The sequence below is a fragment of the Mesocricetus auratus genome, unplaced genomic scaffold, assembly GCF_017639785.1.
Source record: "Mesocricetus auratus isolate SY011 unplaced genomic scaffold, BCM_Maur_2.0 Super-Scaffold_100013, whole genome shotgun sequence".
NCBI lineage: Eukaryota > Metazoa > Chordata > Mammalia > Rodentia > Cricetidae > Mesocricetus > Mesocricetus auratus.
In genome coordinates this window covers 75,982,693-76,006,093 of record NW_024429196.1, presented here as the reverse complement: position 1 = coordinate 76,006,093, position 23,401 = coordinate 75,982,693, and the positions used below count along the sequence as shown (strand labels likewise).

Sequence of the window (23,401 nt, the reverse complement as noted above, 5' to 3'; positions counted from 1 at the left end):
CCCAGGTGTCAAGTGCCAGGAATTCTGCTTGACCCATGCCACTTCTACTGATGGGGGGCAGAGGGAGGGACAGACAGACAGAGAGAGAACTCTCAACCCCATCCCTGCATTCAGATGGCTGCCCGGCCTCTGAAGTAGAACCGGGACCGGTGATGGGGTCATGCAGCACAGCCCCACCCTGGCCTCTGGCACTTTCTGGATGCCCATGTCTTCCTGGGGCACTGCTTGGCCAGAAGCCCACCATATAGGCCCAAGGCTGTATGGGAAGGTTTTAGCTAGAACCATGGGTGACACAGGACAACACAGATGTGAAGACAGGAGTGGCCTGCTGTGGATCCCTGCGAAAGATGCTTCTTTTGGGGACCACTCCCTTCTCATCCCTTGCAGCAGGAAGTGGACTCTGAGGACAGGAAAAGAGCTGTGCACTAGGTGTGAGTTAGCAAAGTCAGGCCGGCCCAGGCGGCCCCCTTCATTGTCACAAATGACATGAAACACACTATCCAGAAGATCTGTAGTCATCACTTGCATGGCTTAAAACTGAATTTCTAAAGGGATCGTATTACTTCATTTAGTCAGCTAGGTCAGGTCAGGGTCGTAGAACCAGGCCACTCGCTGCTTTTCGCCAGTGGGCAGACACTCCCCCAACTTCCCCACCTTGGTAAGGCCTGACTGGCTTCAAGCTGCCGGAACGCAACCCTGGCCAACGGCCCGGTTACTGAGCTTGGCATTTCCTTTAGTCTTTCTGTGAGGGGAGACGTTCATTTCACCTCAGGAGTTACACCTAATGGTGCTTGATGTTCATTGCTGAATGGGACATAACCACCCTTGGAGGGGCCTGGTTACAAATGTCAACCCCGCGCTGAGAGCAGGACCATCAGTCGCTGGTGGGGGAAGGGACATTGCAATCTTCTGGACTAAGTCCCTTTATTCCAACGGTAGCCAAAGGGACACACTCCTGCTCTCATTGGCCACCCCAGTGGCCTGTCTCTGCAGCAGCCGCCAACCTCACACCATGGTGTAAAACCCAAGTTTTAAAATCTTCACTACACAGACCCTAAAACCACTAATGATCTTTCTCCTTCCCGGAAAATCAGCCTATTGGGAATTTCCGGTTTTCTGGCAATCTGATTTTTAATGCAAGTCCCTCTCCTCTGCCATGTGCTCTGTGTGGTGACATGCTCCTAGGCTGAGAGGAGACCCCAGACTGACTTCTGTTTTGACCCAGGGCATGGCGGTTCAGGTGTGGGTAACTAGACCTTGTGTCCTTTCGGGGCTTATGGCCACATAGCCTGTATGCACTGTGCTCATGGGTGTCCTTCTCTTGTCTGGGGTCTTTGTTTCTGCTGATGGGCATCTCACTAATGACCTTTGACACTGGCTCAGCCTTCCCAGGCCAAGTTAGTTACCCTCTTCCTGCAAAGAACGAGCCAGTTCTGCTGCCCCCATCTCCTCCCCACCGGGCTGCAGCACATACTCTGTGGACCAGAGGTTTTAATCTTCCCATGCTAGTGCAGTCTGCGACAGCAGCAGAGCCTTGTAGCCCGGTGCCATGGTTTGAGCATTCGTTCTGCGCCCTGACACGTAGCACAGATGGACAACCCCAGCATTAGCCTCATGCTTAGATGTGCGTGAGAGAGACCGGCAGCCCTCGGTTAGCGGGGAGTTACCAGCACTAAGCGACAGGCCTTCTCAGGTGCACTGGTCCTCACTTCCAAAGACCACTCTCCACTGTGATGAGGCCAGAAAGGACTAGGAATTCCCCAGGAACTGAGCCCTGATTGCTGCTGCTTCCTTCCTTCAGCAAAGGCGGGATGCTCCCTGGTTTCCCCGAGAGCCCATCCTCCTGGACAGAGCTGTTGCTCCCCCAGAGCAGTCTCAGGCTGGCCTCTGACGGTCCAGGGATGATGCCTCCCGGCTAATGGATCAGAATCTATGAAAGCAGGTGCTTCTCCACTGAATACAACCCCAGATATACCCACAGAATTAGGAAAGAGTTCTGTGGGTGTTGAATCTGCTTGACTTTCAACACCTCACCCTTAGATACTTAAATGTGCGCGCGCTCACACCACACTGAGCAAAGGATTTCTTCCCCGTTTTCTCCTCTGCCTCTCTCGCCAACCTCTTCCTCTTCACAGTGTGACTTCCGTGTTTGCTTTTATGAATAGCATTTCCTTGGAGTCTGTGCCCACCCTACCTTCCTCCCAGCAGGAAGGAGCAGCCAGGGCCTATAGGGTTCAGTGCATCTGTCCCCAGGGCCCAGAGCCCCGATAGGCAACTTGGTGAGGAAACCTGATGGCTTTCTTCTGCTGCTTTAGGGATGCCACGAGACCCAAGTCACCACCAGGAAGAGGAAGAGGGTGCCCGGTGTTGAACCTGGGCCTCTCTTCTGTCTTTGAATCTTTCTTTAGCCAAACAGCCACGTTCATTCCTACCATTGCCTTCTCACAAAGCACTTCTAGACTTTGAGGATCTAGCAGCGTTTAAGGATCATAACTTTGGAAATGCATTTCTCTTGTGTATAATTTTTTTTACCAAAAATAATTTTTTAAAAAGCAAAATGGTTGGCCCCAGAAGTTTAACACCTTGGGGCGCAATACCCAGGAGCCATCCTGGCTTGTGCTCCATCTGCCCACTCCGTAGTGAATGTCAGGACAGCTGAGGTCATCGAAGGATGACTGTGAACGTGCACTCTTAGCCACACCTGTACCTACGGAAAAGGAGGGGTCAGGGCCAGGACAGAAGAATCCAGCACCCACTGCCCTTAGTTGGTGATCAAGGGTTGTCATGGCAACAGAGCAACAGTGCCAGAAAGGTCATGGCCCTCCAGAAAGACCAGTTGATGAGACAGACACAAGGCAAGGTATTTCCCAGCCAGCCATTGGCCTCAGTGCAACCTGACCAGTGAGGGGAAACTATTTTTGACAAGATGCATTGTGGTTTCTTTCCCGGTGTCCCCAGAACTCCAACATTGTGTGACTAATGGGCGTATAAAATTAAATGTTCCCAAGCAACAGAACATTCTTGCTCTTTGCTACTCCTGAGCAAGATGGGAGGAGGGAGGGGCAGCCAGCGGCTGCAGTGATAAAGATGGCCTTAAAGACCTGGAAACACTTGCAAGATAGTGGCACTTAGTAGGTACACACCCAGGAGATTTCTCTACTTACTGCCTTAGTGCCCGAGGACAAGGACGCCTCCTCCCCCACCCTGAGCGTCCTGATTCTAGGTCCTCATGGTTACAAGTTCCCCTGCAGGGCAACTTCCAGCTTTTCCCCAGGCCCATGTGGCCGGCCGGTGCTTCCCTTTCGCCCTAAGCAACCGCTGCAGGTTCCGAGTGCCCCGCCAAGCTCGCTTCCCCTAGCACCCCGTGGCACGGAGTCTGTCTGAAGTAGATCCACGTTCCCGGTAGCTCCCGTTTCTCCGAGCCCCGTGCCCTGTGAGCGCCACCGCCTCACCCGTGTCCGGGGCTCGCTTCTCTGCCACTTGCCGGCTCTCCTGTTATTTCCCACCTCGTGCTTTTCTTTTCAGCTGAACCTTATTCACAGTGAAATCAGTAATTTAGCCGGCTTTGAGGTGGAGGCCATAATCAATCCTACCAATGCTGACATTGACCTTAAAGATGACCTAGGTAATTGGGGATGGGGTTTGGCACCACCAGCTGTCAGATGAAAATTTATGGAACCCAGAATTTAGGCTTTCCATTTGCCTAGACTTAAGCATGGTCAAGGCAAATCCCCAATCCTTGATTGGCATTTGGTTATAGACCTTAAATATTGACTCACTCTAGGCTGCTCCAAATGGAGATGGTCTCTTATGTCTCATCTATTGTGATTGGCTATTTCCCCTGGATTGCAAATGCATTACCATCTAAATTCTCTTCCATAATGATCAGACTGGCTGCTGGTTCCTTGGGAGGGATTTTAAATCGTGTTTTTTGGTTGTTCTTTTTCTTTCCTTTTTCTTTGTATTTTTTTTAAGCTGAAAAACCTCAGGTAACTACAAAACAATAGTTTCTCCATTTAAGCTTTCATTAGAATGCCAAAGCATATGAAAGAAAGCAAGCTAGATTTTATACCGTGGAGCCATCCTTCATTCAGAAGCAGATTTCCCAGCTCTTGTCCCCAGCCTCTGCTCTGGTGTGGTGGGTGACTGAATGCCACCTGCACGTACTGTACCTGGAGAGTAATCAGGACAGACTTTCTCAGTTTGTCCCTATGCAAGGAGAGCTGGCATCCAACACAAGCTGGAAGGTTCCCTCAGGTGTCCCGCCTCTGGTTTCATTCATGAGAGGGACTGTCAGCTCGAGGCGTGATGAGTACACTCCTGGGGCTGCCTTGCCGGGGCACACAGGCTTCCCAGATGCCTCCAGGGTCGGCGGCATCCACCACTGACCGCAGTGCATTCTCTGTGCATTGTTTCTCGTCAAGGGGCCGCGCCCGCCCACACACTGGCCTTTGCTGAGCACAGACGGGAGCTTGGAAGTGCCCTGGCTGGGATTTGTTCTCTACCTGCTGTAGCCAGATGCCACCTGTAAAACAAAGGGCAGGAGCTGTAAACGGTAATGGTTCTGTCCAAAGTATGTTGAAAGGGTTTGCTGGGAAAAGAGAAAAGCCTGGAACAATACTCCCACCCACTCAGGAAAAAATTACAGGCAACCCTTTGCGTGTATCTGGGCTGTTTTCTTGAGCGGTTTGTTATTCGAAGGGAGGCAAAGATGGTAAATGCCCGGGGAAGAATCAAAGCCTCCAAGTTGACTGCTACAGACCAATGGAGAAACTCATTGTTGTGGTTGGCCTGACAGCCCACGTTTTCAAAGCAGATGCCGTGTTTTGTAACCTTCTCAGTGGGGTGCCAGCATCGTAGAGGCTTCTGCAGGGTGAAGTGGGGCCTCCGTTGTTTTATTTCTTTTAATCTTTGGAAATGATCTCATATGTGTGTTTCTCTCTCTTTTTTTTTTTTGACTTGTCATTCAAATGTTTAATTTAAACATGTCACATTTGATATTCCTCCTCCTGTCCTTACTCCCATCCACATGTGCGCACACTGCGTGGACTGATTGCCCCTTGGGCTCATATGTTGGAATCGACCAGGTAGGCCAGCCCTGCCATTGGGGCGTTAGTAAATGTGCCTGTGCGTGGGTCTCGGTCCAACACAGTTGATCTACATCTGTTTACCTGTTATAGTTGCAAGTTGTTCAGGCTGACATTGCCTCGATCGACAGTGATGCTGTCGTTCACCCGACAAACACTGACTTCTACATCGGTGGTGAAGTAGGTAATGCCGAGCTGGGTGCTGCCGAGTGTGTGTGTGCATGGTCAGTCGGCCGCGCAGACAGCTTGATCCTCTGACAGCTATGCAGGCTGCATTCATTTCGCACTTCCAGCCGTCCCGACCTTCCTGGGGAAGAGCAGCTGGCTGCCAGCCAGTGCATCATGCAGCTGCCCCGTGGGCACTTCTGGTTTGGAAACTGGCTCAGCGGCAGCGTTTCTTCCTCTGCCTCCTCGAGGTGCAGCCTTGTTGGAGACTGGGTTCCCAGAGGTTTCAGTTACAGGCAGGAAGAGCCACTTCAGTGCCCGCACCAGAACAGGCGGGCAAACTCCTGCGCACAGGGCTCTGTGCCCACCCAGGCGTCAGGTGTCAGAAACATGCTCATTCTTGTGAATAGCCTCCCAGCTCAGACACACAAAGGGGTCAGTCACCCTTTCTAAATGTGTTCCCACATGCAGGGTTCAGTCAGGTGGGAGGTATGTTTAACAGGCTGTTCTGGGACAGCACTTGAGAAGTACTGTGCTAGACACAGGGAGCACTTGGGTGTCCCCTGGCAGCTGGCACCCATGGGTCTAGTGTGCTCGGTTGCTCAGTATGGGAGAGCATAAGGGACAAAGGCCCAGCACTGGCCTGAGGGTGTGTCGTGAGGAGGCTTTCCCCACCTGGGAGGAACATGAATCCTAGTTTCACTCTCCACCCATTATAAGACCTGGCCAAGTTGCATAAGCCTCCATGCCTCCTTTTCTCTGCTTGGTAAAGAGGATTATGTATGTAGTTACGTGCATCTGTGATTAGACACATATGTGCTGGGCCTAATCAGTGTTCTGAGTGTGGACCCAAAGGTTGCGTCCAAAGAGAAGGATGGCTTTCCTAGCCAGCACAGAGTCCTGGAGGATGAGATGAGGAGTCCTGGGTGTTAGGTACAGATAGGTTAGGACTGCACTGCCCAACTCGACTCTGTCACCGGCAGAGCCTGCTCTCACGCTTGCTTCAGGCATTGTAGTTCGGGCTGATGACTCACCTGGGCATTTTGGATTTCAGACATGGATGGAAAAGTGAACAGTTGGCAGGTGTGCCATGCCAAAATGAAACCAGGCTGCAAGCAGTTGAGGCCCTCCTAAGAAGGCAGCATAAAGAAAGACGCTCCCTTTCTCAACTCAGCAGAAACTTGGTGGGAAGGACGTACTTATGTGGAGAAAAGTAAATAAACACGCAGCACAGGTCCGACCTTGTCAGCTGGGCATGCGTGAGGCCTGCTCATCCTGTCATCCAGGGTGCTGGATGCAGTGGGGACTGTGGAGACCCCAGGCAGAGTGTCTCACTCAGGCCCGGGGCACTGCTGGCTCTGTGGGAGGCTCCTACTCAGCAGAACTGGCCAGAAGAGGGGAGAGGGAAGTTTAGAGACAGGGTTGCAGCCCACTAGGGAGGGACATGCAGAGCAGACTCTGTCCTCTCCAAACTGGGACTGGCCTTGTTGGGTAGTGACAGTGCTGACACTCTACCGGACACATGCACAGAGATTGCTACCTTCTGTGGCTCATAAGCAGTGTGGATCAGAAAGTGTAGCCAAGGCCTTGCTACCATCTCTGTCACAGCTAGGAAAAGCAGGAGGAGGAAAGCCTGCCAGGTGGGAACCCAGTCTTCCAAAGGCCGCCTCTGTGCTCTCTGCCTAGAGATCCAGTCCAAACTAGTACTGACCTCAGATACCTTGTACAATCCCAAAACAACAATAATCCAGATTCGTGCGTGGCCTCAATTGGTTCCAGCTCCCACGTTGATGTGAGAGAAGGGAAAAGAGGGAGCTAGGAAGAAATGGCTGCACTTTGCCTTTTTGGTGTGAATTCCTGAGTCCCGAGACTGCTGGAAGGAGGATTGGAGTGCAGGGATGCTTAGCCCAGTGATTAACTTCTACCCATCAAAAGTTCTTTCTAACAGTGAAATAGACCACAGGCTGAGCCTGACATTTGTCCAAGCCTAAAGTTTTGCTTAGGCTGTTTTGAACACTGATACTTATGCCTGCTTTCTAAGCATGAAATAATGTTCTTGTCCTCATGGGAGTAACACATGTTTATGCTTGGGGGCGAATCAGCCGATTGCTTTATGATTAACCCTGAAGTTGAGCCTAAAAAGCAAGAGCCTTACATTAAGAGTGTTGACAATATGGTTGAAAATGGGCCTGTTTCTTGTTAAAAAGTACACGTGTGTCTACATGAACATGTGCATACATATGTGTGTGTAGGAGTCTAGTCCTGACTGGGTTGATTGCCTGTGACCCTAGGGTTCAGTTTTTAAGTTTGAGACATGCATTAAGTGTATTTTTAGCTTGCAACTTCACTTCTAATTACAGCAATGTTTAATTATAAGTAAAAATATTTTTAAAGTAAACACTTTTCCTAAGATAAAACACTTTTAATTATAAAGCAGCCTATTTTCTTAGGAGATGTTGTATATCTTAACAGGGAATCAGTGATCTTCATAAGTGAAATGCTGACTTTATTTTCCAAGTTGCTCAGTCCTCACCTAAGAGTAGATGTGACAGAGAATGTGAGCCTTAGCAGCCAACAGAATGTTGTCCCCTCTTTACACTTGAGACAGGTTAGAAGGAAGACTAGACTCATAAGCTGGTAGGTTTGGACCCCAGGCTCCTTTTCCTCAGCTGCATGGATGTTTTAGCTGAACCTCTATGGGGTCTCACATCTGGACCGTATCTACTTTTGAGTGGTAGAGCGGGGACACAAGGCCCAGAGTGTCCTCAGAGACACAGGGCACATTCAGTTGCTACTCTGGTGCCAGTTTGCTATGGACATGGAGCAGCAGCAGGTGGGAGACTTAGAAAATCCAGGGTGCTTTCAGGGAGGCAAAGGCACAGTAGCACTCTGACCTGTTGAGGACAGACACAGGATCCACCGTAAGCCTCTCAAGCCCGGTCCTGTCTTAGCCGAGGACTCCTCACCACTCTCATCCATGTTCCTTGGGCTCGTGCAGTGACAGTGACGGTCTTACCCGTGACAGAACTCAGGGTATTCATTGCCTTTCACTTGCAGACACTTCCTTGGGTTAATCCAGGCCCGAGGAGCACGCATGTACACAGGACTGACTCTGATGAGACTGTTCATTCCAATCTGGGTTGGTACTTTCCAATACTTGACCAACCCAGGTACACATAGCCTTTCCAAGAATAGATGGTGAATCTTAAGGGGAGTAGTTCATCCTCTTCAAGGAAAAGGACTTTAAAATGCACAAAACTGAGGAACCAGAGCTTAAGGAAGACTAGGACTCTGTTCAGGGTGAGCTGCTGTTTGCCACAGCTGAAACTGCTGCTGGCGGTCCCCATGAGCCGTGGCGCCCTAAGTTCTCAGAGGCGCTGGTCGTCTTGACTTTCCCGGCAAGTGTCCCAGTTTCAGAAAGACCTTCTTAAAGCTGGGTCCTAAGAGCCTGACGCCTTCCCAAGCACTATGCAATATCAGTTGTTGGTCTTTAAGCTCTGCTTCTGATGTTTTCCTCCTTCCCCCAAAGCAATTCCAAATCATTAATGTAATTAAGAAAATATTGTCTGAGACCATTTTTTTTCTTTCTTTCTTTTCTCTATTTATTTAATTCACATGTGACACCAAGGCTGCAAAATAGGAACTAAGCATGTAGTGCCGGCCCAAAGGCGGCCAAACGGGAACACTTTCTCCTTGGCTTCCTTCCAAGAGTGCTGACTGCTTGAGGGGAGGAGCGTGTGCTACTGTTTTCACAGACACCCTTATTCGGGGCTTCTCCCCAAGATAAGCCCCTTAGCAGACGCATTGGAAGCCAATGCCACCCGGCTCCTCACGCCAATGGAAACCATGCAGTTCAGGCATCTTTGCCAAGAACAGATGCCTCCTTCATATCTCTGGCATCCCCACCTCAGCCACCCCGAGAGAGGGGCGGCACCAGAAACAACTGTAGTGCCATAGTGGCCCAGGGCAAAGCCTTTCCAGGTTTTACTCCCTGAGAAGCCCAGGCGTGGGTCCTGTTTCGCAGCCTTGTGAAAGTGTAGCTGCTCAAACCAGTTAAAGTATGTAATCAAGTGACCTGTTGAGTGTCTGCGTGCCTCAGATGGGGTGGCACTCTGACCCTGCCCTGCCCTTACCTAGGAAACACACTGGAAAAGAAAGGTGGCAAGGAGTTTGTAGAAGCTGTTCTGGAACTTCGGAAAAAGAACGGACCCTTGGAAGTAGCTGGAGGTAAGGTGGGAAGGGCCCTGTGCTCGTCCGGTGCGGCTTGCACCGCGCTGGGGAAGAGCTGAGAGTTAGGGTTCAGAGCAGCGCCACCGTGTCTGCACGGTAGAAGCCCTGTGAGCTTGATCACTTAGAGCCCGGTGCGCGCATGGTCAGCAGTGCTGAAGGCCCGGGAAAACCACCTTCATACTTAAAAGCTACTCATGGTAGCCCCATCTGGTGTCTCCATCTCAAACGCAAAGGAGTTACAGAAGCCAGGTTCGACAGATCTGAGAGCTGGAACAACCGAGGGTGAGATGGGGCCACCTGCAGCCCTGCTGGCAGCAACCTTCCTCAGCCAGCTGTGCTTCTAATGGGAAACATAAACACCCGCTCCTCGAGTGCCATAACCACCGCTCCGCTGGAGAGGGACGAAAAAGACCGGGGACGTCCATGGGGGACGAGCTGAAGTCAGGAAGTAGGGCTCAAGTTTTCGGACCTTAAGGGGGTTAGCAGGCTTGAAGAAAAGGGTTTCGGGGATCCATCAAAGGGGAGGGGCACGAAGACAGACCCTCACCTTCCTCAGTTCGGACTCTGCAATCCTGGATGCCCATTTTGTCAAGGCCTTCTGTTTTAAAAGTAAATCTTGACTAAAGGTGGACATGGGTGATTACACACATCTATAGAGGTTCTCTCGGGTGAGGAGCTGCCTTGCCCAGCGATGAAATGTCACCCGCATCCTGGGCCTAGTGTCACGGTCCTGTAGCAATGAAATAGGAGCTATGATCTGTGCCATGCCTCTTCTGTTTTCCTGTAAGGAGCACCGCGGGCAGAGCACCAATGAAAAGACTCTTCCAGGCGGTCCCACCTCAGGCCAGCCTTGCGCGGGGGTGGGCACAGGCAGAGGTGACTGCAGCAGGGGCTGCTGGCCACGCCCACCGTGCTCCCACGCAGGCCCACCAGTGACTCTCGGCACATGATGTGGTCTGACGGGAGACAGCTTGGCACAACCGAGCCATGACTGTGGGAAGGCTGCTGGGATGGTCCAGGTGGCTCTTGCTTGTCTTAATAGCATCTTTTGATGTCCGTTCTAACTTCTGGACTCAGATGATCTTATCTCAGCCTCTCAAGTGCTGGGGTTATACCTGGCTTAGACTATTTTGAAAAGTATCAGTACAGTAAACCCTACCCCTGCCCAGAGACAATCTGTTAATGTGTTCTATTCTAGCCCCTTCCCAACCGGCTTAGCGCCAACTTCAAATGCTGCTAACCATAGGGCAGAGCATGGCGACCTAGTGAGCACAGCCCTACCACTGCTCATGGCACCACGAGACCCTACAGAGTGCCCTTAATGACACCCATGGTGCAGTGCTAATCCTTCAGCAGACAGGTTTTGATGCTCAAGCAAACCAAGAACGCGAGTGTCATCCTGTCGCAGCTCCTGAAGTGAATGGCCCCAGAACTGCTCCAGGAGACAGGAGGCCAGTTACAGCTCCAGAACTGAGGCTGTGTCCTTAGATTTCACAAAGCAGAGGGGACAGTCGTGGAGAGGTGTGGCTGGACACCGGCCACCTCCAGGAAGGGAAGAATTGCCTCTGAGAGCCAGTCTTGTTCTGTCACCGTGGACAGGATCAGGTCACACAGCTAGGCTGCCACTCCTTCAAAGCCTTGCGCTCCAAGGCTGTCTTGGCTTGTGTGTAGCGTGTTAGAGATCCATCGTAGTTACTCGCTGACATTCAGTGGAACTGGTGTGTAAGGCCTCACCACACACTTCTGCGGCAGGGGAGTCACTGGCATTCTTCTGCAGGTCCTGGTAGCAATTGGTTGAATGCCACTGTCCGGGTGGCGGGGAGACAACCGCAGAGTAGTTCCCAGCTCAAGCTGACGGTAGAGCCATAGCACGGAGGGAGCTGCAGTGGTCCTTGGGCACAGGCCCACAGAGGCAGCTAGGGGGCACTGGAGAGCAGGAGAGCGGGTGTGGGTCTGGCCTCTTGTGACAGATGCTGCTTCTTGTCCCTTCCAGCCGCTGTTAGTGCGGGCCACGGCCTGCCCGCCAAGTTTGTGATTCACTGTAATAGTCCAGTCTGGGGTGCAGACAAGTGCGAAGAACTTCTGGAAAAGACGGTGAAAAACTGCTTGGCCCTGGCTGACGACAGGAAGCTGAAGTCCATCGCCTTCCCATCCATTGGCAGCGGCAGGTATGGGCAAAGGCGTTCAGCCATGTCAGTCACGGTGTCTCTTCTGCAGCCACGGCCCCTGCGTACAGAGCTGTCTGTCGCTCGACAGTCCAAAGAATGCAGTGTGTGCTGGGCTGGGTAGTCCGCTTGGCTCTTATACACTTCCCGATCTTTCAGGGTTCCGGTTCCCAGCATCCACCCGGGGTGGCTTTCAAGTGTCTGTGACTCGAGCTTCCAAGTAACGCGCTCTTGGCCTCGCAGGCACCTGTACACAGGTCGCACATGCGGAGATGCATACGCATGCATTTAAAACGATTAAAACGGCGATGTGCTGATGAGTTAGGAAGATCAAGTCATTGACAGACAGACAGACCTCACGGAGCCTTGAGGGGCACTAAGAACCTGGGGCATTCAAACAGGAGTGGGGACACAGGGAGAGAGAAGGAGGAAAGGGTCTTTCCAGGACAAGCCTGTAACTGTGTGATAGCCCAGCCTTGGATTGCCGTAGAGACTTTGACAAAGACAGGGGCTGTGCCCAGTGTTTACCGCTGTAAAGACACACTGTGACCATGGAAACTCACAAAGGAAAATATTTCATTGGGCTGGCTCACAGTTCAGAGGTTCAGTCCATTGTCATCCTGGCAGGAAGCATGGTGGCTGCAGGCAGACATGGTGCTGGAGAGGGAGCTCCGAGCTCTACATCTGGAAGAGAGAGCACCGCTGGGCCTGGCTTAAGCTTCTGAAACCACAGAGCCCATCCCCAGTGACACACGTCCTCCGACAAGGCCACACCTCCTAATATTGCCATTCCTTATGAGCCCATGGGCATTTTTGTTTAAACTACCACACTCTACTCCCGGCCCCATGGGCTTGTAGCCATTCCATAAAGCAGAAATGCATTCAGTCCAACTTCAAAAGTCCCTGTAGTCTATCAGCCTCAACCCTGTTTAAAAGTCCAGAGTCTCTTCTGAGACTCATTGTGATCTCTTAACTTTAATACCCTGTAAAATTAAATAAGCAGGCCACATACTTTTAGCATGTAACGGCACAGGATATACACTACAGTCCCGAATGGGAGCATAGTGAGGAAACACAGAGCCAACGCAAGACCAAGAACCAGCTGGGCACACACCTAACTGCATCCCCATGTCTGACGTCAGAGTACTCTTCAGATCTCCAACTCCTAGTAGCTTTCTTGCTGCAACACATTCCTTTCTCCTGGGCTGGTTCCACTCCCCATTAACAGCTCTCCCTGGCATCTCCAACATACGGGGGTCTCCAAAGGGAACGCAGGCTTCACCTTTTACAGTTTCATGCAGTGGTCTCCCTAGGTCTCCATTCAGGGACACCCCTGACGCATGTCTAGCCCCCTTAGCCATAGAGGGAGGTGGATCCAAGGTAGGACAGAATGAAAATATCAAAAGACAAGCACTTGGGGTTAAGCTCTGCCCGGCTCCTGCTCATCATGTACCCCAGGTGGCAAGTGAGACCGGCTCTCAAAATCAGACAGAGGACCAGTACTGGGGCGGTACAGTCCTTCTGCAGCTGGGTGTCGAGGTCAGACTTAGCTGTAACCCACTCCTGGGGTCTGGCGGGCAGCCGGGCCCCGCAGAGGTCATCTTGCTCCACCGTGCAGCAGCTGACCAATGGCATGGAAACAAACCCTCACACCGAGAAGCAGGCATAGCGGTCCGTGTTGAGCATCTCGAGGCTCTGAGAGCCTCACTGTGGAGGGGCAGGGCACACTGGGAACATCAGGCCGCTAACCCTGTCTGCTACCAGCTTGGGAAAGGCCGGGCGTGAAGTGCAGTGAAGACACTTGGGGGGGCGGGCTCTAGCTGTCAGGAGCTGAGACCCCAGGGAGCACTGCCTGGGTGTCTGTACTGGCAAGGTGTGTGTGTGTGGTCCAGACGGGGCGCCCACCTTCCTTAGGAAGCCCATCCAGTTTTGAGGCTCTGTCTCCCCTCTGCTGTTGGCAGGAGGGGATAGGGGCAGTGATTGGCTGGGCCCTACAGTGTGCCGCCCTTCCAGGCAGCTTGGGCCCTGCAGGGTAAAAGCAGCTCTTGGCAAACACCCCCTCCCCCCTCACAAGAACTATGGCGGGCAGAGGCCCCTGCTTCCCTTTTAGGGCGTCGCTGAGACCTCACACCCTAAGTGACTCCCCCACGGTCAGCGGTTACCGACCCTGTTTCTCTGGAGGCTTTGGTGGCCCCGCTGCAATGGCAGGCGGTGCCCGTCCCAGCCCTCCCTCCCGGGCCACGAGCTGTAGCAGATCCTCCCCCACACAGTGCTGACAGAGGTCCTCCAGTCCTCGGTGGTGTTCACTCAGGGAGTCGTATACAAAACTAGGCCCTCCAGTTAGTGAAGGGCTCCTGAGTAGAAGAGAATGAAAGCTCGGTCGCTCGCACCCACGCCTGCCGCTGGCTCCCACCTGCCAGCACATTCTGCAGGCGCCATGCCAGCGCAGGAGCTCAGCCCGCAGACCTGGGGGTTCCTGGGAAGTGCGGTGGGGTGGGTGGCTGTGTCCCCCGACTGCCCATCTCCACCCCAGTCTCTCGTTAACACCGTGCATAGGCGTCATTTGAAAAGTCAGTCGGCACCAGAAAGCTGAGTGTGGTGGCTGACCTGTACTACCAGCCCTGGAGGACTGAGAAGGGAGAGTTGCTGCAGGTTCGAGACCAGCCTGGCTACAGCGTGAACACACAGCAGAGCTGAGCCTTCCCAATGCCCTTTGCATCTGCTGGGCAAGCGTCTACCCGGGCCCCAGAGCTCGTCGTAGACGTGGATGTGTTATGGGTGTCAGGGCACCTCCCAAAGGAGGCTCGAGATCTTTCTTTTTATCGTTTTTTTTATTCTAGCAGGGCTTCTGGTCAGAGCTTAAGCAGCCATACCTACTGCTTCTACCTCCCTTAGAAGGTCTGCTCTTTGGCATTATGGTACTGTACTGTGTGACCTCTGGTAAATGAATCAGTCTCTCTGTTCTGGGCCTTCCTTAATAAGGGAGGCCATGGGGTCTCCCCTTCTTCACAGATGGTTCTGAGGCTCAGTTAATTAGTGCCTCGGATGCGCTTTGATCTGCCCTGATGAAAGGTGCTTCTGAAGAGCAAGGCAATAGCAACCTTTATTGGAGGTAATAATTTCACGCTCTTTCATACGGCTATTGGGAAATTCTTAATTGAAGCATAAAAGCAATTCTCATAAAAGAACATCTGTTATTACAAACTTATTTACATTTTTCATGGAGTAAAAGTTTTTAAAAATAACCAATGGGAAGCCTTTAAAGGGCGGAATGCCAAAGGCAGCACATGTGTAGGCTCCCCTGGCCACATCTGCCAGGCAGACCTCATCCACAGCCACGCACACAGCTGCCCTTGCTTTCATGGGGGAGAGAATGGGATTATATCAGGCCAGCCAGTAAATCAGTGGGGTTAAGAGGGGGAAAGAAAACGACTTGTTTGCGGCACCCAGTGTCCCCGGCATAGAAGTCACGGTGGAATACAAACACAGTGACCTGCTGGCGATGGCCCCCAGAGGTACTGGCCTGCTCCTGCCACCCTCCGGCTTTGACTGGGGGCAATGGAGACCCCATTCATGTAACCCGGTCTTTGTCACACCTTGTGATGTTAGACATGAGGAAGAGACGCCTCGTGGGGCAGCACACAGGGACGTGTGTGTGTGTGTGTGTCACTATCCCTCAGATTTATGAACCTAGAAGGAAAGCTACTTGTACTTTGCAAACACCATTTATGGGTATTCACGGAGCCCCAGACACGGCTAGCAGCAGTATCTCTACTGTCAAGCCCACTCAAAGGTTAAAGAGCATCCGAGGTCACACAGCTCATCCTTGGCAGAGCTAGAGTTTCCTGTCAGGCAGGCTGCACCCCCCTGCGTGCCCAGGACCCCTGCCCGCATGCCCACGGTGTATAGATTTTTCTGGGAAATGTGGCATACTTCAGCATTGCCTGAGCTGCCAGGGGACAGCAGTGTCCTGTACCCAGGGGTGACTTTAGAAAGAAAGGGGACCAGAGCCCACCATGACGTCCTCTGGCCTTGGGATAATGTTAAGTCCTGGGGACAGCAGCATGACACAAGAAACCTAATACCAGACAAAGTGATCATATAGGTGATAGCCATGTCCCCACATTACCCATAACTCCCCACTTCTCCCTCCAAGACACCTCTGGGACGTGGTTGCTGACTGAGATTTTCTGGGGTCTCCAGCTGGCCTGCTCCTCACAGTGGCCTTTACACCCCTGGAGGTGAGAAGGCTTGGTGAGTCCCACACAGCAGAGGATGCTGCAGGCTAGGGGACCTGGAACCTACCCCCAGATCTGGCTCTTATGAACCCAGCTTTCCATGGACCCCAAGCATCCCATGCCTGCCTGGCCCGACAGAATCCTTGCGACGCCTTTGCACTAGCTGGGGAGTCTGGGGCCAGCTGTGGAGAAAGGGTGCTTCAGCACAGTGGGAGTGGCCCCGGGGAGGCTCGCACGGCGCTAGCGTATGCCCACAAGGTCCCAGACAGGTAGAAGAGGGGTCAGTCCCGCGTGAGGTACTGAGAACACTAGCCACAGCTGAGAGCAGGGGGGTCTGGGAGGGAATCACAGACGACTTAGTGGCATCTCCTCACGCCTGGGGAAACAAGTGCTCGCACCCTGCCCAAGAGCAGCGGAACCCTCTCAAGTCTGTGCGACCTGCCCACGTTAGAGAAGGCAGAGACTTGGCAAGACTGCGGCGGCCATACAGACGGGGACTGAGGCAGGACCTGTACCAAGGAGCCCATGCTGTGTGTGCCAGCAGCCAGACCCACCGCCGTCCAGTACAACTGGGCACCACACGCTGGTTGGCAGCTCTCCGGCAAGCTGAGGCCGGCCGGCACTGGTTACAGAGCCTACAGTGACTGTGACGCCAGCCGCAGTCACCCAGTCACAGCTGCCTGAGGGTTTGGGGTAGTACTCCACCACAGGAACCTTGAGGATGATCCCGAGAGACAAGTTCCCTCTACTGGGGGCCCGGTCACACCCTGATGCTTAACACACATTAGCGTCACCTGTCCTCTGCCTTCACAGGGCTGGGCGAGTCACAGACACAGGGATCTCTGTGCAGTCAAGAAGTCTACAAGCTCTCCGCTGCCCCGCCTCTGCCCTGGGGGAAGGGGCAAATAGTCAGGTCACCTGTGTGCTGAATGAGGGGCTAGACAAGGCGCTGCCCCCACCTTTGGGGTGCAGGGATGGTGTGTGACGGGTCAGCATCCCACCCACGCATTTGCCACCCGTGCCAGCAGCACAAGGCGAGCGCCTACCTTGCTGCTGCTGTCTCGATGACCCCGGCGGGGCCGCTACTTCAGGCATGGCTTCCTAGGACAAACAGGTGCACGTTCACCCAGCAGGAGGGTTTGCTGGGTGCTGCTGCTGGCGTAAACCTCCAAATCCAGATTATGGAGTCCCGCTCTGCTGCCTGCAAGTAGAACACAGTTCCTAAAGAGGGGTCACAGACCTTGGGGGAGGGGGGACACCAGGTTCAGACTTAGGACACAGCAACAGGAGAGAACTGGGAAGCACTTGAGGGTCTGCCAGCGAACGCCGAACCAGGGAGGAGTGACCAGCGGTGCGCCTAGGAGACTGGCCTGCAGTCGGGGGAGGCCTGGTCCACAGCAGTGTCTACACCACAGCAGTGTCTACACCACAACAGCACTCCCACTTGGTATGCTGAGCTACGGTCAGAGCTGGACACCAGGCACGCCTGTGGCTGAGCACACCGGAGGTCAGCTTGTGGCCTGGCTGGGGAATTGCAGCAGGCAGTTCCTCAGCTCCTCCAGCTCCGTTCACCTGAGCAGGTTTACAGGGACAGGCAGGCCTCCTGCGCTGACTGAGCGCGGCACCTGCCGAGCACGGCACCTGCCGAGCACGGCCTGGGCCTTCGCATGCAGAGAACAGCTCCCATATCTATCCAGGTTATGCGCATGGGCCTAGGTCTGCCCGGTCCGGCAACCCTCTATCTGCTGGGTCTGAGGGCAGGACACAGGAACACTCAGAGAGTTAGTTGTGGTCTGCACTGTTGGACTGAGCTCTCCACAGCAAAGGTCAGATGTAACCTCCTCCACCAAGCCCATCCAGCGTACCCCCTCTGCGCTCCTCCATACCTAAGGAAGGGAGTCATGGCCCTGTGCCCAGCTGGCCTTCAGATCTGAGGCAGCCAGCTTGGCTACCTCACTATATAGTCCTATTTTTGTCCTGTCCCTGTCCTCCAGCCTCGCTAGCTCACCAGGGTCACTCTGGGATAAAACCAGACTGCAGTGTGCAGAGAGTCCCTAAGCCTTAACGCACCCCACTATTTCACACAGCCTGGGAACATGCCCTGAGGTGATGCCGCCCTCTAACAACAAGCTGCCTCCCTGAAGTGTGTGGGACTGCCCAGGTCTCCTAGGTGATAGCAGGTCACCAAAGAGTGTTTTCCTGTGGCCATGTGACACCTTGGACACTAGCGCTGTGGAAAATGTGGCTCCCAGGTGGTTCCGAGTCACAGGCACACAGTGCAGAAGGCTAGGGTGCTGTGAACAGTCTCACCCCGTGTGTGCAGAAGACTAGGGTGCTGTGAACACGTCTCACCCTGTGTGCAGAAGACTAGGGGTGCTGTGATCACGTCTTCCACCAGGTCAGGCCAGCCCCCCTGCACTGAACCCCTATAGGCGCACACACAGTATTGGCCAGGACAGGCTCATGAGCACTGAGCTGCCAAGTTCTGAGTTCATATTCTAAGTTCCGAGCTCCATATGGCATCTTCAGTGGAACCACACACAGCGACAGGATATACTGCGCTGGACACTTTGGTGATATCCTGAAGTCAAGAGCTACTTGGCCCAGAGTTCTGCTCTGCACCGTAGTGCTGCCCTGCCCGTGGCTGTGATACTAACCGATTCATTTGGAGATGGTTTCTGGGTCCAGCAGCCCTCACCGCCATGGCACTCAATAAGACCGGCATACAACTGGAGGCCAGAGCTACTTGGAGACCCCCCTGGCCATGATGGGCTGACACTGGCTGGTGCCTTAGCAGTCTGACGCTAATGGTGGTTCCAGGGACAATGGACAGAAGAAACAGAAGCTTATACACCTCGACCAACTCATGCACACCCAGAATTCCTTCCAGAACGTTCCCTGGGTGCTGCCTCCCTGTAAAGACTGCATCCCGTTTTTCCTGTGCCCACGGATGCCTGGCTATTGTCTGTCATCTTGTGAGTGCTAGATGGCTGTCTGGATGACGCTCTACAACAGCCTTACTTTTGGTTTTGAATGAGTTGCTTGTTGAGTCGGAGACGACACAGTGGGCCGCAGGTAGACAGCTAACGCCACACCAGGTGCTTACAACACCCAGCAGAAGCGGGCTCTAGAAGCCCAGCAGAGAGAAAACGTAAACACGTCTGTAGCAAGTAGCACAAAGACATCAGAAGAGGCAGCAGAGACGAGCTGAGGAGCCCCACCAAAGGTGCAGCTCCCCATTAAGGGAGTTATAAGCAGTGTCCAGGCATGGGCGTCTCATTCCCACCACAGGATGACAGTAACCATGGTTAGAAACGGTTTGCCCTCTGGTTGTGTTCAAGATCTGTTTTTAATGCCATTGGGCTGTTTGCTCTTCTTTCTCCTGTGTCAGAGCCGGTCTTTCCTCAGGACAAGGAGTCTAGGAGGACACCTGAGATGCTCTGAGACAGGGGAGGGTCACATGCTGGTGGCGGGTTCACTCCCAAGTGCAAACAGTACACGGCAGTTCTCTGATCAACTCTTCCCGCAAGGGCTCTGGTGCACCCCTGTGGGAACACCTCCAGGGCTCAGTAAGCACCAGCCCAGAGGGAGGACCGTGCAGGGGAAGCTGAGGTGGGCTCATAGCGGGTGCCTGAACACTGACTGACCTCTGTGTTCTCGTCTACAGGAATGGGTTCCCGAAGCAGACGGCAGCCCAGCTCATTCTGAAGGCCATCTCCAATTACTTCGTGTCCACTATGTCATCCTCCATCAAGACCGTGTACTTTGTGCTTTTTGACAGTGAGAGTATAGGTATCTATGTGCAGGAAATGGCCAAGCTAGATGCCAACTAGGCCAGTGATCCCTAGAGCCAGTAAAGACCGTGTCCCCCACCTCCAACTGGAAAGAAAAAGAAAAAAAAAGCCCTTTGCTCTTACTGGGGGGTGGGACTCCTTTCCTTCTCAGTTTCGCTCTTCTGGGGAAAATGAGGTTTTGGTTTCCAGTTTGATTGTTTTTGACCTTCTAAAATGTTTTCTGTTAGCACTGATAGTCAGCATTGTCCTTGTTAAGCACTGCGGTCCAGACCGTGTCTGACTTAGTTAACCTAGGGGATTTTATAGTTTTACTTTAATGAAGTCTGGACTAACACAGAGCTGTGAGGAGGACGGTCCCTCTCCTGTGTCGCAGCAGCAGGAAGCCCCATTTGTAACGTGTGTTGTGACGCTTTACTGTACATCCAGTGGCGTTCTTTTTCCTTGTTTTTTTCCCTCAGAAAAAAATCATAAAATTTGCAACAGACCTAACTTTTGTTTACTTTTTGTCTTAATGATAGATTTGAAAATGAAAAATGTTAACAGAACTGAATCTGTTGTCCTTAATTATATTTGCAATTTGAAATTTGTGTGAATTGATTTAGTAAAATGTTAAACTGTTGTGACTGGCATGCTTTGCATCCTTGTTCCTGTGAGCCTCAGGCCAGTCTCCCTAGGATGTGGGCCTCCTTCCGCAGCCTACAACCCAGAAGGCTCCCCCGACAGTCCCTCTGCTGGCCCTAGGGATGTGCAGAGAATTCATGTAGAAATCTTCAAATCCCCTGAGCGTGGTTGGGGATGTTAGCCCCATTTCACAGAGAAGGAAGGGCGTGTACTCAGAGCCGCAGGTGGTAAGTGGCGGGTACAGAGACCATGACCTCGGACTCTGGGCCAACCTTCTCCTGCCCTCCTGGCCCCTGTCTGTCTCTGACTTGTACCTGGGCTCTGTGGATAGAACTAAAGCCTCAGCCCCTCTGCTGGTTTGCATTTGGTCACATCCCTGAAGGAGGACCCCTGGCAAGAGGGTTCCCCAAAGACATTCCGCCACTACCAAGGACGCAGGATGTCCTGCCACTCAAGGGTCAAAAGTGCCTTAGGGAAACACAAGACGCCTTTCGCTTCGTGGGCACTTGTGACTTAGTCTGGCTACCAAAGAGCACAGAAGCTGGAAGTGTCCACAGAGCATGGATAGAGGAAAAGATCTCTTTTCTCCCTGGTGTGGTGGCGCATGCCTTTAATGGCAGCGTGGAGGCAGGGGCTGGTAGAGCCCTGTGAATAAGAGACTGGCTGGGGCTGTATGGCCTGTGTCTCAAAAGACACAAGGGGAGCAGTCTCAGCAGTAGACACAACCTAACTCAGACCTGAGCAAGACTTTCACAACCTTACTCTTCTGCCTCACTTTTGAAAAGAACCAGATTGTTTTGCTAGGCTTGGATTGTCTCATCTCTTGTTAGAGCAAGGCTTAGTTTGGCACTGATTTCCCAGGGGATGTCTCTTCAAACAGGAACCCGGACTTTGTTAGGGGAGCCGCTCCATCTTCGAGAGCATCACTCCTACGTGTAGCCGCTGCAGGGGCACAAGTAGGGACTGCCGTTCGCTGGTAGTTTTGGCATCTGCCGTGTGCCAGGCGCCGTCGTTGAGGCCTTCCTGGGCAACATCGCCCATGCTCCTTGCTATCACACCAAAAGGCGGGGCCTGCCGTTAACCACGCCCCATCTGGGAACAGTGCCTGAGGGTGATTTGCCTGGGAGGTCAAAAGATGACCCCTGAGCACAGACCCTGGCGCTGGTCACTGACAGTCCACCTGGCCTTGGTGGCAGTTCTAACTCAAGAGAATGGAACCTGTCGGGTACTTACTGAAATGTCCAGAAGGAGCCCAGGTTTAAATGGCTTCTTTGAGACTTGGGTTTCTTTACCTTTGGAGCAATACCAGTAAAGCAATGCGGAGTGTCTGAAGACCGTCCACTAGATGTCGCCCAAAGGATTGGGAAAGGACCCAGAGAATGGCAGGAAATTTCTGTTTTGTTTTGTTTTTGTTTTTTTTTTTTTGGGCAACTGCACAAAAGAATTCATTGCATTTAGCAGGGTTTGCATGAGTTACCAAAATCACCTAAATGATTCTAGATTTTGAATTTCCAGTGTACAATGGTTTCTGGGGTTGTGCACATTAAAGAAACTTCAGGGAAACGGAGGAGGAGAAGGTCTAGCTGAGATTCCCAGCATCTGTAAACCAACTAGTTGGTTTCTAAAAATGGGTCAAAACGTGTTCTCTGCCACCAGCCTCCTGTTTGAAGGTGGGGGCTGGGGGAGACTCATGGCTTCTAAGAAATGCATCTATTGGGGTTGGAGAGGTGGCTCAGCTTTTGTTAAAGGCTAGGCTCACAACCAAAAATGTAAGAAATGTATCTGCAAGGAACCTTTCCTCTGCCTCCACTCAGAAGACCAAGCTTGGGTTAGTAAAATGCGCATACAAATTACTGTGAAGGGATGATGCAGGCCCTGAAGTGTCCTTCCGCAGCCCAGGGTATCCTGCGACAAGCTAAGCAAATGCCATGGAACAGAGTCCCCATGTCCATCCAGACTTCAGGACCATATACCCTTGTATTCCAAAGCTGCTCCAGAAAACAAACTCACCCCTCACTTAGGAAACAGTTTTTCATGTGTGTGGGGGGGGCATATGTGCACATCCTGCTCTGTTGTGTTTACTTAAGACAGGGTCTCTTACTGAACCCAGAGCGTGACTGGCAGCCAGCAAACCAACATGATTGTCCTCCCTCTGCCTGTCACAACACTGGTTGTCACAGCCCCGTGAAGCCACAGCTGGAATTTTTATCTTAATTTTTTTGTGGGTGTTGTAAGGATTCAGGCATTACACTGGGCTGCCCCTGTCACCTGGCAGGATGCTCTCAGGCAGAAACCTGTTCAGCCCAGGGTTCCACGAGTACAGTCTGCACGCAGGTGCAAAGGACCCTTTAAAAGACAGACCCGCCCACTTATGCCCTCTTTCCGCTCTTTTGGCTGTCTGTATCTCTTTCCCGCTGTTCCCCTGGGGCGGACAGGACTTTTCCTGTCTCCCTCCTCTTTTCTGTCCTCTCTCGGTCTCTTCTCCCCTTTTCTCTTTCCTTCCCTTTCTAATAAAACTTCTCACTTTCACTCTGTCTGACTGGCATTTTTGTCCCTCCGCCTCGGTCAACCTCGCCCAACATGGAATCCGACAAAGTTCCCCACAAATATCGTCATAACAGGCGCTGTGGACTTGAACTCAGGTCCTAATGTTTCCACAGCAAGCACTCTTACCCACTGAGCCATCCCCACCCCCTCCCCTGACTTGTTTCTGAAGAGCAACCCTCGCCCATGGTGGTGGGGGCTCCACCCTGAAAAAAATCCACGGGTGCTCTCAGCAGCCTCCTCCAGGAGCTTTCAAATGACCCCTGGGATCTAGCAAGACACCACAGCTCCAACTGGGACCAAACTAACCATGGCAGCAGTGAGTGTGTCCTCTGTGCACGTCCTTACCCTTGCTTCCCCTGGCAAGCCTGTGAGGACGGGAGCGGCCCCTCCGGTACAGGGAAACAGGAGAAACATTTTCCCACAAGACCACGTGGCTGTAAAGGGAGAGAGGATCTGAACCCAGCGCAGCCTGACTAGCAGAGCCTCTCCAGGTGGACTCCCCTTTCATATCGCCCATTATTTTGTTCTGCACTTAGGCAGGGTTTCTTGTCTGT

General features: G+C 52.7%; 1 protein-coding gene across 4 annotated transcripts in view; it reads left to right on the top strand.

Annotated features, from left to right (window-relative positions):
- The window catches only part of LOC101833610 (core histone macro-H2A.1), a 60,669-nt gene extending 40,371 nt beyond the window's left edge, over positions 1–20,298 (top strand). For 2 of the 4 annotated variants that reach the window (XM_040756063.1, XM_040756061.1), the window contains exons 6-9: positions 5,181–5,271; positions 9,390–9,479; positions 11,476–11,650; positions 19,553–20,298. In XM_040756063.1, coding sequence (XP_040611997.1) covers positions 5,181–5,271; positions 9,390–9,479; positions 11,476–11,650; positions 19,553–19,718 — 522 coding nt within the window. In that variant the 3' untranslated portion in view covers positions 19,719–20,298. Of the gene's footprint in view, positions 1–3,525; positions 3,626–5,180; positions 5,272–9,389; positions 9,480–11,475; positions 11,651–19,552 lie in introns of all 4 variants that reach the window. The other 2 variants (XM_040756059.1, XM_040756060.1) reach the window with 1 other exon arrangement.
- The last annotated feature ends 3,103 nt before the right edge of the window (positions 20,299–23,401 follow it).